This window comes from Pararge aegeria, chromosome 2 (genome assembly GCF_905163445.1).
Source record: "Pararge aegeria chromosome 2, ilParAegt1.1, whole genome shotgun sequence".
NCBI classification, from domain to species: domain Eukaryota; kingdom Metazoa; phylum Arthropoda; class Insecta; order Lepidoptera; family Nymphalidae; genus Pararge; species Pararge aegeria.
In genome coordinates, this window is record NC_053181.1 from 18,610,130 (window position 1) to 18,631,188 (window position 21,059).

General features: G+C 37.5%; 1 protein-coding gene across 1 annotated transcript; it reads right to left on the reverse strand.

The window, feature by feature from the left end:
• Nucleotides 1–2,149: 2,149 nt before the first annotated feature.
• LOC120633018 (mitochondrial intermediate peptidase) lies at nt 2,150–19,078 on the reverse strand. Its single transcript, XM_039903053.1, has 13 exons — nt 18,937–19,078; nt 17,584–17,728; nt 16,902–17,161; nt 15,749–16,000; nt 14,255–14,443; nt 12,464–12,602; nt 11,355–11,532; nt 10,073–10,236; nt 8,396–8,617; nt 6,350–6,463; nt 5,500–5,622; nt 4,389–4,571; nt 2,150–3,654 (listed from the first exon to the last, which is right to left on the reverse strand). Exons 2-13 carry the CDS (start codon nt 17,713–17,715, stop codon nt 3,532–3,534), a joined length of 2,079 nt encoding a protein of 692 aa, XP_039758987.1. The 5' UTR covers nt 17,716–17,728; nt 18,937–19,078; the 3' UTR covers nt 2,150–3,531.
• Nucleotides 19,079–21,059: the final 1,981 nt, after the last annotated feature.

Sequence of the window (21,059 nt, forward strand, 5' to 3'; positions counted from 1 at the left end):
TATAACAATAAGATAAATATTTATGGTCAAGGTCTTATTTAAAATTCTGGTAACAGGAAAAAAAACCCGTGTACCTACTTATGTATGTATATATCTGAGACAGTGACAAAAATATAAGTATTGAAGATATTTCAAAACTGGGATTGTTCACAACAGCTGTCAGACATAACACGCTCACTTCACATGATAGAGTGAGCAGATGTCTCCGACTGCGTTTGTGAACAATGTCAACTAAGATTACTCAAACCAAAAGAAAATATTTAAACTAAAATCGTCTATTTCAGTTTTTCAATGAATTTAATAAAGGTTTATGAGTGTTTTGTTTTTTCCAATTTTTTTTTATTTCGATGTACCCAGTGTCACTCTCACGACTAAGACGAATATATTTACACCACTCACATAAACATTACGACAAGCCGTTTACGTTACGTTAAGGCTATAGGGCATGCCAAAGAAATATACATACATTCGCAGTCTGGTTAAAAAACTATTTATGGACTGTCCATAGATTCAAATCAAATGAAAACATGGATGATTGTGTTTGATGATTTTATTTATATCAAAATGTAAAGCTAATGGCTTATATCACTATTTACATTGAATAATAAATACTACATCAATAGTAATCGAGAATCTTAAGTTTTGTATAAATAAATTGTGGAAGACAATTTTGCTTTCTTGGTGGAGCATTATAGCATATATAATTAAATTTCTTATATCATTATATTGTATACAATTGGAACACAAAAAGAAATTTAGCGATAGAAAATTACTATTAAGTTCTGAAAGAAAATGCATTTAAAATAACATCTCGCATGAAAAGTGCTTTATGTGCTACTACAATAATGTGCCTTGAAATTTCTCTATGTCTCGCGAGTGTGAGAAGATTATATTTCAAATGAGTATAATAAATAGGGTTTAAAAATTATTGGTATTTATATAAAACAGGCTTTTTACATCAAGAGTTGTAGTTAATTTTTTTAAAGAATATTGAAAATATACGTGTAATTTTTAGATTATATGATATATAATCTAAAAATCTAAAGATGATAAGATTTTTTATAATATCTAACATTAATTTAAAAAAAAATTCATTGTCTACTACTTTAATGGAAGCGCGATCTCGTAATGGACTTTTTGCGATATGTTTATAATACATCAATAAATAATCATAATGGTACATGAATAATAATCATCAAAGACTATTAAATGATGAGAAATTAGTTATATAGTCCGCCAACAAAGACTGGCGGATTCTAAGGACTACATAAATACGCATCTATTGAGTTAGGAACATTGCCACGGCAGGCACTCCAATATCAATATAACTATCATCTACCATTATAATCAATATGAACCTATTAACTGAATATCTATTGAATTATCTGCGCACCAAATGCATTTTGTTCGCTGTTAATACAATAGATTCAGCATCCTCGTTTAGCCATCATTTATTTATTTATTCATAAGACACACCATCAATTAATTGTAACTACATTCATAAAAAATAAAAAAAACAATTGTGTTAGAATTACAAATTCTGTCTAGTGCCATTACAATAGTCAATTATAGGTGTATACAGAAGAAGAGGAGAAATACTTTATTGCACACAAACATCAAAATATACATAAAACAAAGAGTAAGCCAAATAACAATCATTTTAGGTATGCAAAGGCGTCCTTATTGCTGCAAGCTATCTCTTAAAGGCAACCTCTGGCAGAAGGAAAAGCTGCAAGAGAGCGGGATATTGCATATTATATATACAAATATATTCGAAAATAAATAGACATACATAAACATAGATATAAAATAAATATATATATATAAGTATATATATATATATATATATATAATTGCATTGTCATCGTTATCTCTGGTCACAATTTAAAAAAAAAAATTTAAACTTAAATAACCATTAAACTAAAAATAATAATGTAAATATGAATTAAGCTATTATAACAGATTGATTAGTAATATTAAATTAAAATGATTGCATGCACTGTGTCCAAAAACAGAAAACGCCCCGAGCACGTCTCACTTCACACCCTCGGAATGTAGCTCACAAACTTTTTCCCATTTCATGGTAAACTTTTAGAACATTAGTGGCAATACATATTATTATTGCCAGCTGAAATGAATGGAGTGACTAACCGCCTGTTCGAGAAACACTTCTAAAGTAGAGTGGTTTTTGATGCTTCTATTGTAATAGTGTACACGGTTTCTGTATGTTCTTTATTCTGTGTGTTTGTCGTGGAGTTCAATTTCATTACCCGTTGCAAAGTTAGGATTAATAGCCTAGTGATTAAGGGGCCGGCTCCTTTACGGGTGGACCGAGTTCGATCCCTGACACGAACTTCTAAGTTTTCGGAGTTACGTGCGTTTTCAATTTAAGAAATTAAATTGTCACTTGCTTTAACGGTGAAGGAAAATATAGTGAGGAAACCTGCATGCCCGAGTTCTCACAATGTTCACAAAAGTCGTGTGAAATCTATCAATCCAAACTTGGCGTAGCGTTATTCTTAAAGACGACCTGTGCCTGGTTAATAATGATGACTAGTCCATAAATTAAAATAAAACAAAAAAACTAATTCGTGTTGATTTTAGTGTAACAGCATTTCTTTTGTTTTAAATACATATTTCGTCGCGAATTGTACCTATCATGTAATCTAGGAACAAACCATATCGTACCGTTAAAGAGACTCAAATTCAATTAAATACCTCCAAAATGATTTCAATTAACCTACTCAAAGACACTTTTCTATTTCGCGTACATACACAAACTTCAACATTAAAATCGTAAAGCATCTAAAAATCTCGAACAGATTATTTTTTTAGTTTTAACTGACGGACAAAGCAGATGGCATATCTGACAGTGCTTTACAGGTCTTGGGGTTTTTATGCAATACATAGCACGCATAAAGAAAAGAGTGAGTAGTGATTGCATGTATTGTAAACTGACAGTTGACAGATGAAAATAAATATAAATACGTTTTTTTTTCATTATATCGTATTGTTATGCATTTATTTTGGACTGCAAAAATCCATGTATCAGTAATTCACAATTAACTTAATCTGTATCTTAGTTAAAATAATTACTGTTACTACATTCTAAAGCTGACACCCGGTGTGCTTTGAATACACTGTCCTGTTTGTGAGCTAAAACCTTAAATCCATACGAAAAATAAAAAATATGATAATACAAACACAAAGTACTACACTCTGTGGCAAGAACCATAGACAAGTAAGGTTATAAGAGTTGTCTAGTGCAAAATCGATCGGTGAAAGGTAAATGTATGCCTAGAAATATCTTTGATTAGGCGTTACTTACTTAGGCATTGCTTTGTCCGTCGTCAGTGAAAACGGGCTCTAAAAAGTAAAATTAGATTCCATTATGCTTTGTCGTTGCAGTGTTTCGATACACAAAAAGGATTGCGATTTCAAGCATACATATCTCATACTAAGCGTACTGAATTAATCCCAGTAGCCACAGTGAACAAGGCCACGAAGTGTTTGGAACAGGTCATCTTGGTATTACTTGGCAGCGACCTTGAACACAGTGTCGAGGTGGTCCTTGTGGTAATCCAGCTCCTCTGTCAACGCCATCGCCAACGTGTGGGGGGTTATCTCCGTCTCCAGGTAATCGCGGAGGAGAATCTAAAAAGCGTAAGTATTTATAGTGCATTAATGTGTTAACAATTTGGCTGTATGCATGCCCGTGCCACGGAGAGCACGTTAAGGCGTAGGTATCAATTATTATAGATAGAATATTTGAAACCGATGATCGTCAGGGTCAGCTTAATCGTTTTGAACTCTGCTATCCATACATTTACTTGTATGATTTCAAAAATCTTTTAAAAATATGTTGATACCCCAATCCTTGAAAAATGAGACTATTGAAGCGCACTTATCGCAACAAATACCAGATTAAGTTAAAAAATACTTTGGTAGCGTGGTCCTAGCCAAATGACCTTGTAAATATATTGCATAAGAGCATGCGTTACATGGAATTCCATGTTATTTAATTTATTTTCAGATTGATTTGCCTTTGCCTTCTCAGGAGATGTTGACTCTACAATGATCAGTTGGTTATTTACTTTCAACTATTGCTTTACTTAGCTAAAGTCTGTTTTCCCCATGACTTCCTAACCCTAAGTTAGTTAGGTTAGGTTGACCAAGATCTGAAATCTGATTTTATTTGTTTTCTGTGCTTCTTTTTTTCATCGACTTATGGTGTGCAAATAAAGAGTATAAATAAACAAAATATAAGTCTAAATTCGACTACTTGGGAATAACTGTTAGTATGACCTGCGCCTGTAAAAAATAGTTTTATAAAAGCCGATTTCATGCTACCTCATTCGCACCGTATTCGCAAGCCCTTGTATACGTACCTGTGGCGGTATGGAGCCCCCGTGGCGCAGCAGGCCGTGTCGAAGCCCCGCGCCGGCGCTGCGGCTCAGCGGCTCGTGCGCGAAGTGCTTGCGCCACACGGCCCACGCGAGCGCGCGCGATATCAGGTACGAGTAGTACTTGGCGCCGTAGCCGATCAGGTGGCTGAAGCGGTGCTGCCACGCCTGCCGACCATTCACAAATGATATTATCCGGCTCGAAGGACCAATTATTACATACGTAACATTTCGGTGAATAGACCCAAACCAAGTTATAATATCCGGCTCGAAAGACCAATTATTCCATACGTAATATTTGGGTGAATAGCCCCAGACCAAGTTATATTATCCGGCTTGAAGGACCAATTATTAAATTCTTACTTAATATTATAAATGCGAAAGTGGTTGTGTTTTTTAGTTGGTACTTCTTTTACACCAATCAACATTAATTTTGACATAAAGATAGTTGAAAGGACAGAGAGTAAGTAACACGGGATTTCTAAAACACCGTAAAAAACGCAGACAAAGAACGCGGCCAGCAGCTAGTGCGGAAACAGGTCCAGGAACAGAAGAAATCTTAAGAAAAAGAAAACTTAACCGTTTGATTCTCTTAAGAAGATCCGATCAACTGAAAACTCACACTAACTAACATAACCTAAAAATATGTAACCTCAAAAACCTAATCTACTAAATACAAACTAAATGCGGGCACGTTTTTTGGCGTTTTCTCGGTAATTTTCCCCTAGGACAGTAAATTTTATAATAAGGACGTGTTCGGCTCACGACGCGTGCCATATGCCGCCACATGTACCTTACGGATAAGAGCCGAGAAAATCGGAAATAATAAAGCGGTTCTAGCGCATTGGGCAGGAACATTTCTAAGTTATACGCATTTTAAGTTATTAAAATATCACTTTCTAGAACGGTGAAGGGAAACATCGTGAGGAAACCTGCCTGAGAGTTCAAAGGTGTGTGAAGTCCACCAATACGCGCTAGGCCAGCGTGGTGGACTACGGCCTTGACCCCTTCTCATTGTGGGAGGAGGCCCGTGCTCTTTAGTGGGTTGATGTGATGGTGATGATGGACGGACAGGAAAGTGTCGCAGCAAGCTCACCGTGTTATCGACGTAGGGCAGCCCGTAGTACTGTTTCTGCACCTGTCGCAACGCGTGCGTGGTGTCGCCGCACTGCGCCGCCTCGCACCCGTGGTACTGCTGGTCCAGCGCAGAGTAGAACACCTGCATTCGTTTCATATTAGCGCTTCAAACACCTTGATATAAACTACGATAACTTACTAGTTATTCTAAAGTATACGTTATAAAATCTCAAACACACACACACACACACACACACAAACACGAATTTTTACACGACACAGCTAATGCATAATAATAATAATAATTTATTTTTCTAAAATAATGTGAACAGGTAACCAAAGCTTTTTTGATATTTTTATCTAACCCTGTATATTTATTTTTTATATCTCGTAAATAAAAATTGACAGAAAATAAAACATAAATAGCGGTGATAGCCTATTGATTTTTTAACGATTTAATATCACTTGTTTTGATGTCAAATAAAATTTAAATAAATAAATATACTACGACAATATACACTTCGCCATCTAGCCCCAAAGTAAGCGTAGCTTGTTGGATACTAAGATGAGTGATGGATTTTTTTTTGAATAATATACATAAATAATTAAAATATACAAATAAACGCCCAGACACTTGAAAAGATTCATCACACTGGCTTGGACCCAGAAAGCAGGATCGCTGCCCTGTGCGCCAATCGGCAAATGAAAACATTGTGAGGAAACCTGCATGCCTGAGAGTTCCCCGCTTTTCAAAGGCATGTGAAGTCTACTAATCCGCTTTTGGCCTTGGCGGTGGAGTACGGCCTAAACCCCTTTTAGTCTTAGGAAACCCGTGTCCTACAGTGAGCCGGTAATGGTTTGATCGATACCTGCAACTGCATTTCGCTGGCGCCGAACAGATGCTTGGAGGCGCAGAGTCTTTGGAGCATGTCTTCCGGCATCGGGGCACCCGTCTGGAAGTGTCGCGCGAACCGACGCACCACCTGTCACACCATTACAGTTAAATAAATAATATTAAGATTGAACGTATCCAAAAGAATTTCTCTGGCATTTGGCTGCAAGTATTGGAAACGCTGACAGAAAATTTTAACACATGGAAAGGCTAGCATACTTTAAAATGCACTCTTCAGAAAAACGCATCGAATTTCTACGCCTGCAGTTTGTGTATAAGATTCTAAACGCTAAAATTGACTGTCCTCAATTACTATCCAGTTTTAGATTTCTGGTACCTGTTAATTATCCCCGTAAACCTATAACTCCAATCTGTCCTCCGTTGCGTAGAACTGATCTTGGTGCCAATTCCCCTTATCCAAAACTATGTAAGACCCTAAACCATATAGCACTGTAGTTGATACTCACTACTCTAACTCTTTGTATACCTGGACCTGGATCCATACGACATGGATGGATGTGGTAGAGTCACTACTAACATACATACTTGACGTTTCAAAAGTGCTTATAAAGTAGACCTACTTGAAATAAATGAATTTGAATTTGAATTTGACCACTTGAGCCTTACTTGCTGTTTCCTTGATTTAATTTTTATAGTGTGTGAGATATTTTATTATCATATTCTCATTCACAATACCTTTTCTTTCCATTATATGTTGTTTTATATATTTATAATATATGTAAAACTGTAACTTATTATATATTTTCATATGCTGTGTTTACTTTTAAGAAAACATTACACTTGAAAAGTTAAAATTTAAAAAACGGTTGTATTAGTGTAAGTTTTTTTAAACTAAACCTAATAAATAAAAAAAAAATAAAAAAAATATTTATCAACACTCTGTCACTATCCCGTTCTCTTGCTCTAAGTCCCGTCTACAAAGGTTGCCTGTAAGAGTTTGCTTGCATGTCTACGTTATGTACTGTATACTCCTTTCTGTTTCTTTTCCTGTATGTTATACGTGCAATAAAGTGTTTCTTCTTCTTTTTCTTCTACAATATAGTCATTTTTGGAACGAAAAAATTGACTTCTAAAATAATATTTATTATCATGACCCAGAATTCATCCTGGATTAAAGGCGTCTCCCATCGAGAAGGTTTGCCCACAATCACCACGCTAAGAAGAGGGGTTGATGATCACAGTAGATGGTATGTTAACATGTTGCATGTACTATATTCTACCATAAAATTATTGGTTGGTTGATTGGTAATTGGGTGGTTGCTTGGATGGATGTCCCCTGGCTAGGTTTGTTGTGGGCTCTTCTTAGACCAACGTGCGTTTGGAACAATTATAGTGTATTCTCGTAGTAGGTATATTTATATCTATTTGAAAAAAAATTAAAAATTAAAATTTGCAGTTAGATTAATAATTCCTACTCAACTCGGTATTATTATCACTAACATTATATCAACATTTAAGTATATAATATACAAACACATATACATCTATATGAGAATATAATTACGTAAAAATACTATGATGATATAAGATAATGTATTAACATTGACGTTAATCGTAACCCCGGTTTGCATAATCTATCAAATCAATTTCAACCATAGTTTCATCATGATAAAGTTTATAATGCCGCAAGCAGGTACTTGTAACGACAGTGTCAATGGTTCTATATGAGTCTAGAAATTAATTTAAGGCAACGGAAAATAAACAAATTACCTTTCAAGCCAATGTTTCATTCAAAGCTAAACTATTCCGTTACCGAATGTAGTTATCACCATCGCCTGACATAAATGTTAACATATTATACGTATGAAAACTTCATAAGTGCCTGTGATAGTTTTACATGAAAAAAACATTTTTGAATTTTGATATTTCGTATTTTGATGGTTGGTAGGTTGGTTGGTCGTATGGTTGGTTGGTTGGTTGGTATGTTGGTTGGTTGGTTGGTTAATTGGGTGGTGGATGAATTGATTGACTGATTGATTGATTGATTGATAACAATACTCACATCAGGACATGCAGCGAAGTGCTCCATTAGCACTGAAGGCAGCTCGGCAAGGTCAGTGGCACACCTGGTGCCCGCCACGTGTTGGTGGTTTGCCCGAGCCAGCATGGAGTGCATCGCGTGGCCCACCTCGTGGAACAGATTGTCTACGGCACCGGGTCCAAGTAACGCTGGTCCCGATCTGTGCCCCCCGCTCAGTGATAGCATAACTACGACGATCGGATTCTGCCAATAACATATTAAACTAGTAATTTAGATAGTTAAAGTATATGCATTGCCTTTGAGCAAAATTTATCATATTTATGAAAATTTGATCAATTTTGATTTATGAAAATCCAGCTCAAATTGTTATACTCCGCGAAAACCAGGAGAATGTATGTGCATGAAGGTAACATTGCAACGATCTATTTGGTGTGAAGTATAAGAATCGACGAAGTTGTGAATTGCACCGTACATATTCTTCCTCTTTTAACTGAATATAATAGCAAGTTGAGCTTTATGCCGAAGGTCACTCGTGACGATTAGACGAATTAAGAGGTTTGGTAAGTCCTTGTTGCATAGCTATATTATTGGTTTTGTTATTGATAACAAAAAACTTAGCGTTTGAAATCACAAAATACTTGATATACACAGCGATTTCCGAAATTCCAGCGGTACAAAATTATATTTATATACACATCATAATTTTAAATTCGGCGTTTCACCTGTCATAGTGGATGGCTAGATTTTGCAGTTTTTTTTTTTTTTTATTTAATACTAACCTCACATAAAATTAAGTTTGACAACGTATGAATCATATATGATTAGATAAATACAATATTTTAGCAATTTTTTGTTACTGTCATCATGCCTATTACAACTTTGATCCTGCTTTCTCTTGCGGCGTCGGGTCGAAAATGGTTAAGCACGACGTTTTTCTGATAAGGCAGTTTCCGTACCATTCTGGAGTTCGTACTTTTTTATGTTTGTTGTAAGTTTGTTGCAGCTAGTGCGATGCGCTCGACAATAGCAATAGTTCCTCTATTACCGTATATATATAGATAGAATTGTATAAGGAATTATAGAACAATAGTAGGAATTTCCAAAGTGTTGTGCTTGTGGACCGAGGTCCAATCATTCATCTTTGGAAGTTATGTACATATATCTCATTTGGGATATTGGATAGAAGCAGGCGTTACTTTGTAGAAATCCATGATATATTATGTATACTAAGCTTAATTTGCTATACTCCGCGAACAGCAGGAGACTCTGTATGGTGTAATTTATAATTTATTCAATCCTTATACTCCACACCATTTTTGTCACTGTACAATTATTCATTGTAAAGTCAACATCGCCTGAGGATGCTCCGGTATCGAAGAGAAACGTGCGTAAAGGGTACATTGCTGAAGATCTGTTTGGTGTGGAATATAAGGATTGAAGAAACTATAAATTACATTATACAGGTTCTCCTGCTTTTCGCGGAGTATAGTAAATTGAGCTTAATTTTCATAATAGGATTAATTTGTTAAAACTTTGATAGCGCGAAGTAGATTGTGTTTTAGTGGCCCTTTAATTTTGGTCCTTCAGAGCAGAGCCTTTGAAATAGGTGCACTTTAACATTGTAAGGAAGGAAGAACGAGGCCAGACTACTCATTATCGACCTACCAGACACCTCACAGACGTTTTTAAGGGCATCACCTGATAGGATCCATCGGGCAGGAGTTTCCCGCCCTGGATGGTGAAGTGGCAGTCCTGGTGCGGCTTGCCGGGCCGCTCGTACAGGTCGCAGTAGATGTGTCCCAGCAGACCCTCGTCCTCCGCAACCACCGCTAGCTTGTACACGTCCGGGGACCAAGACTCACCTAGGTACAACATTTCTATTATCATCAAAAGTGGTACCGAAATTTTTTATATCAGCTAAAATGTAGCGAGCTTTTGCCAGCGGCTTCTTTCGCGTGAATTTATTTATTTAATTAGTAACATATCTTGTGACGTCAGATCAGAATACAGTTGTCACCACCCCTCCTCCAGCAACTGCTGTCGTACGAGGCGACTAAGGGGATATAACGGAGAACGGGCAGCAGCGTCTTCTGTGCTACTACTACCATCTTCTACGAAAACCAACCCGTCTGAACAGCATAGTGATGGACTGCTAAAGACTATAGGTGATGATGATGATGATATGTGGAAGAAAACTTAGAGCATGGGAGTTCTTAATAATGTTAAAGGCGAGCGAAACCTACCCATCCGCACTTTGCCAGCGTGGTTGACTACGGCCTGAACACTCTTGTACGGGAGCTATGGTGATACGCTCGACCGTAACAATAGGAAGATCTTCCTCCGAGCGGGTGATCGTGCTCGGGGACCGAGGTCCGAACATTCATTTTTGGAAGTTGTATATATAGGCATTCTTCGTGAACACTTCGCTAGCGCGATGCAGGATTTTTGTAGCGCCATCTAGTTATGTAATGTGGAGACCGCTACAGTATTCCCCTCCGAGACTGGAAGTCGTACCATTGAAGCAGTGTTGCTTGAGATGTACAGCACTGCGAGAATCGACCGTCGCTGTTGACGTGCCCAGTGGTCGTGTAGCGGCACCGATGCCTTGCAGGATTGACAGTCGTCAATGTGCTTGCTATAGTATGCCTCTGTCTGACCAATCCTGTGCGTACGTTGAGAGCATTAAGATTGTTGCGTGGGTTGAGAGCGTTGCGTGCGTTGAGAGCGTTGCGTGCATTGAGAGCGTTGCGTGCGTTGAGAGCGTGCGTGCGTTGAGAGCGTTGAGTGCGTTGAGAGCGTTAAGAGCGTTGCGAGCGTTGAGAGCGTTGCGTGCGTTGAGAGCGTTGAGCGGTCTCCACATTACGTAACTAGATGGCGCTACACTCTCCTTTCAGAGAGGACCAGTGCCCTGGAGTGCGTCGGTAATGGTTTTATAATGATATTTCTCATACATTAATGTTAGATAGGATATCGTAATTACCTGGCAACATTTGTTCAGACTGCAGGGTGATTCCATACAGCTCTTGACAAAGCATATTGAGTCCCTCCATGCATGCGCCGAGAGAGAAATACGGGTTGAAGTCCGATGACGCCACGTTCAGAAGTTGCGTCTTTGCTTTGTGCGTGAAGTAGGGCGTGTCCCAGCACATAAGCGATTTCTGGCAAAGAATAGTGCATGGGAAAACTATTAAATTTGCACATAAATTAATAATAAAAAAAAGCCTTTTATTTCTTCATACATTTACATAATTTCAAATTTATCCTTAATTTCAAGTATATGAAGTAAAGAAATAATAGTAACAATAAATAAATAAAAAAAATTACGTTATGAAGAACCCTTTTTCCGGGTCAAGGCCAAATTTGTACATAAGTAGGTATATATTTTAACTAGCAGTCCCTCGCGACATCGTCCGCGGACTTTTTTTAGAACTTTTGAAGGGGAGCAAATTTGTCAAACATCATTTTATCAATACCTTAACCGTTTACGCACGCAACGAAAACTGTCAAAAGGAAAAAACACCCCGATTTTGAAACATCCTTCATTGGTGCCTTGCTCCTATCGGCCTTAGCGTGATGATATATAGCCTATAGCGTTCCTCGATAAATGGGCTATTCACCTGAAATAGTTTTTCAAAACGGACTAGTAGTTCTTGAGATCAATGCGTTCCAGTAGACAAACAAACAAAAGAACAAACTCTTCATCTTTATATATTAGTATAAGATTAACTTGCGCCTGGCGGATAACTTCTGATAAATAAATTTTGCTACACAATCTTTCATCTGCTATTCTAAGAATGCGGTGCCGCTCGTTCTATTCGGTTTTGCTACGCGTTCTAATAGTTACCGCTAACGGTCTGGAATGCCCTTTCAGATAGTTTTGTTCACCTACCTTACCTACTTATGCCTTAAAATCAAGAGTAAATATAAACATTTCATTTAAAGGGTGCCGAAGGAATCGGTGATTCGACGCTGCTTGTATATATTTGCAATACCCTAAAAGTGCCGTGTGGTATTTAGAGGCACGAAAAAAAACAGAATGACAGATTCTGGTGTTGGGGATAACTCCTCGTTACTGATTCAGCGAAGTACCTGATAAGGAGTCTCCTTGCGTTTCATTTCCGTCATGGCCTCGAAGTCAATGTTGGCGCGGTCATGTAAGTTGTCTGACAGAATATCCAGAAACTGCCGGACGTTAGATGACGTCTCCATAGTACTTGCTTTTATCGCTCTGTGATAAAGAAAATTCATCATCATCTATAAAATTGTAGTATCCTACCTACTACTGGACAATGACCTCCCCCGTCTCATATTATTTATATTACATATTAAATTAATAAGACTCAACACGTTATTCCAATGCACCTTTGCGATTTTCAACAATCTACTTAAATGAATTTTGAATTGAATTTGAATTAACTCATCCGCACGAGCAGGTTTTACTGCTGACCGACTTTGCTTGCGCGCCGATTCACTCAATGAGTATACAAAGAAGTTGAGACACTATTAAGCTTATTACACACATACATGTACCGAGCAGTAAGACAAGCCTGAGGATGATGATGATAATTCACTAACCGGCCATCTAAGCTTTTATGGAGTACATTTATTACCTTTTTTGATAGTACATAAGTTAATAATAAGGACGGTGTTTGTGTTCTCCTTGATTGCAATATAGAGTTTTATCAGTTCAAATAATACCACTTTGGCTATCTATTACCTATGGTATATTATCTCTGACCTCAGCTTTGCCCTTTTATCTGTTAAGGGCTTATTTTTGAATCTCCCAATAAATAATCTGTAAGAAATGAATATACCTAAGGTTTTGACATTTGTTGTTTCTGAAGACAATGTATTGAATTTCGGTTTTGAGATTTATTGTTTATCAATATATTTATTGTTTGATATTGAAGCGGTGATAGCGCAGTGGGTAGGAGCTCGACTTTACTTTCGGAGGGTCGAGTTCGTTCGAAGTTATGTGAGTTTTAAGTAATTCAAAATATCACTTGCTTCAACAGTGATGGAAAACATCGTGAAGAAATCTGCATGCCTGAGAGTTCTACATAATGTTCTCAAAGGTGTGTGGAGTCCATCACTTATTGTGGGAGACCCGTGACCTATAGTGGTGCGGTACTGGTTGATATGATGATAATGATAATAGAATATATTTAAGTTTCTGACATTTGTTGTTTCTGAAAAGCGTATAATGAATTTCGGTTTTGCTAATAAATAAATAAATATACTGCGACAATACACACATCGCCATCTAGGCCCAAAGTGAGCGCAGGCTGTGTTATGAGTACTAAGATGATTGATGAATATTTTATGAATAATTTACATAAATAATTTATCTGTTTATTATAACTATTTATGTGTATTATGTTCATAAAAAAAATATTCATCAGCTATCTCAGTACCCATAACACAAGCTACGCTTAATTTGGGGCTAGATGGCGATGTATATTGTCGTAGATATTATATGTAGATATTGTCGTAGTATATTTATTTATTTATTTATTTATTAATAATAAATTTATTTAATTCATAGTGGTGAAAACATTACAAATACCAATTTTTTCTTTATCAAATGATGCTAAATATAATAAATTAATTTAAAATGGTTGAACCAAAAAACTAAGCTAAAATCTTGCGATTTTGTTGTATACTTTTGTTAAATACATACTTATGATATACATATAAACACCCAGACACTGAAAAATATTCCATCACACAAACATTTGCCAGCTGTTGGTATCGGACCCTTGGACTCAGGAAGCAGGGTCGCTGCCCACAGCGCCAATCGGCGCTCATATTATATGGAAAGTAACCCGGCTGTAGAAGGCTGGTTATCTAATGGGAGAATCTGTCCATTAGTTGTGTCACCTGTCCGCGTAGCACTGGAAGCCGCACAGGTCGGCCAGCTGGTGACGCGCCCGCAGGGTGGCGCATAGCAACTGCTCCTGGCGGGCGTCGGGCGCAAGGTACAGGCGGTAGGCGGCCTCGCGCGCCGCCGCCTCGCCGCACTCCGCGTACACGCCGCTCACCGTCACGTGCTCGCCTTCCGAGCTGAAACTGAGCCGAACGCAATGCGACGGGATTAAACCGTAGTCCACCACGCTAGCCCAGTGCGGATTGGTGGACTTCACATGAGTTTGAGAGCATTATAAAGAACTCTCAGGCGTGCAGGTTTCCTCACGACGTTTTCCTACACTGTTGAAACAAGTGATATTTTAATTACTTAAAACACACGTAACCTTAGAAAGTTAGAGGTGGGTGCTGGGATTCGAAAATCTAGCCACTGGGCTATCAACGCTTACGATTGTACATAAAGTAATAATAAAACTGAAGAGTGTGTTTTTTGTTGTAGATTTGAACAAAATAAATCTGGAATTACCAGTTAAATTTCAAATTTTTTGCATCCGATATAGCCGTATTCTATAACTATAACTTTTATATTTTCACCCTTAAAAGAAAGATGCAAGTAGGGTTGGTTGGCAATCAAAAGTTAAATACTTGTTTCAATGATGACCTATAGCCAGCATAGTTGTTTAATACACTTACACAGAAAACTTAACAACTATTGATACATTGATACTGATCTGTCTGATTGATGATTTTTTACCGAAATATATCTGTATAACATCATATCACTAAATAGGGGTATCAAATTGTTCCGGTAATATAGTCCCGGTAGACTTTTTGAAGTAAGGTATACTTCTTTAACGGTGTTAGGAAAAATCATGGGGGTTAAATTATACGATGTAAAGAAATGCGCGCGCACATGGCTACTCGTTTTTAACAGGATGAAGGTAGTTGCAAAACCGAGTGAGAGAGGAATACATGGTTAGCTCACTTTTACGATGCCCGCGCACACCGTCACAAAAAAGGCACCCTGAAGTTAGCTATAAGGTTTGGCAGTGTACACTTTCAATTGTCAAAGTCTGCGGGCTCATTCCGGTGATTTAATTGATTCAATTGTACAAAAATCTCAAATTTTAATGTTCAGTGAAACTTGGTGGTCCGATAATGAGATAACTAGATTATGCGTTATAATAAAACTTTCAATGTATTAAATACCTTTTTTCTATTGTTAGTGTCGTTTAAAGTTTCGATAAAGTTTTTGAAAAGATTTTAATCTTGCTACGCTATAGAAATATAACTTCTAACGCGTGTACTAAGTACACACACGTTTTTTTAGTTGCTTTTCATTCTGTGAAATGACTACCTATGGAACCCTTCTGGGCTACACAGCTTCGGCCATGAACTGCAGCTTCAGCTCTGTTTAGTGATATGCATGACGTCTTATCTCCGAATGAAGGTATCAAACTGTTGCCGTAATTCAGTCTTCTGTTTTCGGTTTCTAGATGTTTTACTTACAATTGTCTTACATTCTGCGGAATGGCCGCCCGTGGAACCCTCCTCGGCTTCGCAGCTCCTGCCATGAACTGCTGTCCTGTCTGCAGAATGAGGTCGTTGAGGGCCACCACCCTCTGTCTGGGTCCATCGGGCAACTGTATACCGCTTTGCTCGAAGTCGAAGAGGAAAAGTTCTGCCAAGTGGCGATCACCACATGTCCCTCGTTTGACTGAGTCTCTTAGAGCTTCGTATAGGCCCTTGTGTGTGTTTAATCTTTAAAGAAATGCCAAGAAAGTATTCCATTACTAGCTGTTGCCCACTTTAATAGACCGAGTTAATTTGAGAACCGCAGGGGATTTCGTATCTCGCGACAGGCTTGCGATAGGCGTAAGTCTCGCAAACACTGCTGTCAAACGTCACTCTTGTTTATTTATTGTATGGAAAAGTGACGTTTTACCGCAGTGATTGCAAGATTTACGCCTGTCGCGAGATACGTAATTACCGTGCCGATTGTTTCCCTGGGATAGAAAGTAGCCTATGTTCTTCCCCGTTCTTTCAACTTAGACGGCCGATTGCGAAATGGGAAGCGACTCTACTGTCTGAGTCCAAGGCTGTGGGCTCGATTCTCACAAGTAGAAAATGTTTGTGTGATAAACATGAAAGTTCTTCAGTGTCTGGGTAATTATGTGTAAATTTTAAATATTTATTTATATTTTATTATACAGCCTTGGATTTAGAAAGCAGAGTCGCTGCCCACTGCACCAATCGGTCGTCAATACATTACCTATTTCTCAGCTGAACGTGGCTAGTCACCATCCTACCGATAAAGACTTGCCGCTAAGCGATTTAATGTTCCGGTGCGATGTCGCGAAACCTATTAGGGGGACGACACGACTACCATACTGCTTAGCCTGCTACTATCTTAGACTGCATCATCACTTATCACCAGGTGAGATTGCAGTCAAGGGTTATCTAGCAGTAAAAAAAAAACCTATACGATTTCTAACTAAGAAACGAATAAGCATCAAATATTTTATCAGCAACCGTGTACACCTTTGGAATAAATTACTTGGGGAACCCTAAAAAGGTGTATCCGCAAAGCAATCACCAATAGCGTTAGTTAGCTGTTATGAACGTATTGTATACTACTACATACTATAATTGTAATACTTACTTCTCTACAACCCCGCTAACACTAATACAGGCCTCTTCTGCCGCACTCGCAAAATGCGGTTGCGGATGAGCGATCCGAACGAATTCCGCTAAATCCGCAACTTTGCATAGAGTATCTGACAGCTCATCAAATATGTCAACCATAGGCCGCGTGGGGTTTGATGTGGCTTCATCTATTAACCTGTCCGTGGCTGCTATTGCTTGTTCTTTCAACGAGTTGAAACCTTCAAAGCTTAGCAGCTCTGGTTTGTTGAAGAGGCCCTGTTGAACAAAATGGGCGGATGAGATTAGGGCTATTAAAAAACTCTGGATGCGTGCTGCCCTCTGTTGAATTAACTTACCTATAGAGCCAAATTCACAATTCACAAACGTTTATTTTTAATTGTAACAACAAACATTATTAAGCTACATTTCTTTTTTATTGCCGTAGACAAGAGAGAGAAAAAACATAGACAAAACAAAATAAGTAAACTAATAAAACGCCATAGATCTTTACACCAACTGGGATGACTATGAACAAAGATGTAATTAGTAACTGGATCGATACTTAAATGTGTTATTACTTAAATATTTTTGACTTTGACTTTGACTTTAGCATAGAGAGTAGTAAAATATCATCATCATCAATATCTAAGATAGGCAGGCAAGGCATTCCACATTTGTCTAACTCTATTGCTACTTACAGTCCTCTCTCTCAAAGAGTCAAACATAGGCCTGGATCTGGATGTAGGTCTTGTGTTGAAGGCTGTAGCCAGCGGGGACCAAGTGCTGACCTGTCGCTTGCCTGCCACCCATAGCGGCTTCAACAGCTTCATATTTTACAAGCACCTGAATGTTTTTTAATAATTTTTTATTCTATTCACTTAGAACCATATGGCATAACATCATACACTCATTTGCTGGAGACAAATCCCAGGAATAACCATTCTCGAGTGCTAAGAAAGCCATTTAAGTGTGGGCTTTATTACAAGTCACATGATTAAACTAAAAGCTGCAGGATATAATTAAATGAATATTCATAAATAAATGAATTTTGAATTTTTGATTTTTGAATCTACTTCTGCCATGCGTTGATTCCTTAACGTAGCAATGTTTTGGGGAAGTATATAATACAACCAGAAGATGCTAAATTTCTTCCAGCAAAGAAACTGCTACTATTCCTGGCGGCAATGTAGGTCATAGTCCAACGTAGGTCATAGTCCAACATAGGTCATAGTCCAACGTAGGTAATAGTCCAACGTAGGTCATAGTCCAACATAGGTCATAGACCAACGTAGGTCATAGTCCAACGTAGGTCATAGTCCAACGTAGGTCATAGTCCAACGTAGGTCATACTCCAACGTAGGTCATAGTCCAACGTAGGTCATAGTCCAACGTAGGTCATAGTCCAACGTAGGCACAACATTATAGAGAACTCTCAGACATGCAGGATTCATTATTGTTTAATTGTGATATTTTAATTACTTTAAATGCACATAACTTACTAAAGTTAGAGGTGCATGCTGGTATTTGAACTGCTTCTAATCTAGAACTTGAAATTTAAAATATAGACTATAAATTATTTTAGTTTATGTTTTATACATCTACATTCTTATAAAATTAAAAACTAAAACACTACTGGAAAAATACACACATAAAAAAAAAATCAGACTATAAAATAAATTGCTTAACTCCAGAACCATGCTAGGCTCTATCACAGCTATTACCTCCCCGTTAATCATTTATATGTTGTTTCTAAACATACCGCAAAGATCTTGCCAGCCGACATTCACTGTAATATACTTTATTTGTTTCTTACCTTTTGTTTTTACACTAAAAAGGGAATCCACACATTGTTTACACTATAAAACAGGATATAAATAGATTATTCAGGAATATCTAGAATCTATAGTCTTGAGATTCTTGCATCTAACTGCTTCGGGCCCTCGCAGTGATTTGTGTGGCGATAATATGTTGGTACTTATTCCACCTTTATTATTTCCATAATTATAGAAAGGGAAGAAGTTTTATAAATGGAAAAGACTGTTTTCACCAACCTTTTCAATTGCGAAATGTATGTTCAGTTAACTTCTGAATAATAAAAGATGAATTCTCACAATATACAGAACATTTTTGTCAATTCTCGTAATAATTTTGTGTTATAGATAATTTATTCAAAAAAGAAATATGTACGGCAATTCCAAGACACAATGTCAAAACTTGATTTGACAATTGACAAAAACACATGATAATGACAGTTCTTTCGTTTTTTTTAAATTTATTAACGGCCTGGATACAAGTCTTTTATGCTATATGTAGTTGAAATGACGTACACACAGATTAAATAGCACCAAAAGTAATGACGAACCCCTAGCCGTTGCAGGATAATAAGCAAGTCATAAAATGTCGATGTACCATAAGGTTGATTGCAATCTTCAGTGCTTAGAAACAAATTAAAAAACAAAACACAAAAGAAATATGCATATGTTTTCCTTAGCCTTGTAATCTCGTGAGATTTGGGTTCAAATAAATTGAATTATTGAATGACCACCATGCTGAAATCTGCACTAGAGCAGCGCAGTAGATCCATGCTCTACAAACCTTTCTCCTAGGAGAAGCCGTTACTCAGCAATGGGCACATAAATAAGCTAAGGATGATGCTCTGCCAGCAACAATGGCATAGTGTACCCAAGAGTCAAAATCCAAAGGGGCAAAATGAAAATAGGAGCCCTATTAATGAAATAAAAAACTGGTTGTCTGTAAAGTCTGCTTACTGACGATAGTTGGACGTGACAACGTCGTAAGAAAATACTGATGGAATGGTTGCATTTTTTAAAAGAAAATTTTAATATTATTTGTTTGATAGATATTATCGTTGCTATAAACAATTTACACCACATTCACTTTTCACTGCACTTCATCCTTGCCGAAAACATGTAAATGTATTATTGTATAGAAGCTGTCCACGCGGACGCATCGCTCACTCAAGTAGGAGAGAGACAGATGTAAAACGCGGAGGCCGACTGTGCATCTTTGTCGCTCGTTCCGCGCTCTCGCTTGCACTTCAAGCCTTGAACGGAACGCCTCAGAGCAAGGTAACGCCGCATACGTCATGTTTTTTCGTGCGTGCAGCCGGCTCCATCGCATTATAAGACGTTGTCACGTCAAAATATCTTCAAAGCCCACCAACCCGCATCTGAGCAGCATGTATACAAGGTCTAAAAACATCTTTCCTCTAAAGCAGGAGGCCCGTACACAGCAGTGAGACATTATGAGAGTAGTAATCTCTATCATGGTTGTAATTTCATCTTGGAAGGATGTGCTGAACGCTAAACGCAAAGCAGTGGCTAACCGCAAATGAAGATGTGAGGTTCTTTACTTGGAACCTAAAGATTAGTGGGATGAAACCAATAAGCTAATGACGAAGTGAGTTTATTTACTTAGAACCTTACGTCTACCTAAAGGTTTACTGTAAAATAAATTGTAATCAAAAGACACCTTAGTTATTAAATATGACTTTATTAATGTAAATTTTAATTTTAATTTAGTAGTATATACATGAGCAATACATAACTTTGGCACAAGGATCGCCATTAAGTCAGCAAACGAAAAAAATATAGAAATCGCCCTTTCTACAAACTGTCATTCGAAATCGGTACCATTCAGTCTATACGCATCATGAATTGAATCGCAAAATACATTATGGCTTCTGCTGTATGTCATGTAGCACGGGACCAACTGTGATTGGCCGGCAGTAAATCCGTCATCATTGTAACTGGCGAACTAGTAGCACGGGACCAACCGTGATTGGCCGGCAAGTTAATCCGTCAGCATTGTGATTAGCGGACTAAACGCATGTGGGGCACACTTCATAAGCCACTCCCACAGAGGCTATGTTTTCGTTGGGCTATTTTTGAGCACTAGTTATGCTTCTATGTTATTTTCGTTCGCTGTATTAAGTCTTCAAAAAACTCTGTTGCCAACGATATACTTATCTTTGATTATTGGTATTCAAAGATAAGTTATTTAAAATATAAAGATTTTAAACATTTTAAAATCTAGAAGATTATAAATATAAGTTCGACAACTCTACAGACATTTATATGAAATCTTGGAAATATTTTAATATAGTTTAGTGTGAAGACTTATTTAGATAGGATTACCAACATTTGAATATTTA

Excerpts from the sequence above, each read along its gene's own strand:
- LOC120633018 (XM_039903053.1), bottom strand. The coding sequence starts at position 17,715 with ATGAAGCTGTTGAAGCCGCTATGGGTGGCAGGCAAGCGACAGGTCAGC. Across the intron at positions 17,162-17,583 it reads ACTCTTTGAGAGAGAGGACT|GGCCTCTTCAACAAACCAGA; the intron begins GTAAGTAGCAAT and ends TTTGTTCAACAG. Across the intron at positions 8,618-10,072 it reads TGCCCGATGGATCCTATCAG|AATCCGATCGTCGTAGTTAT; the intron begins GTGATGCCCTTA and ends TGTTATTGGCAG.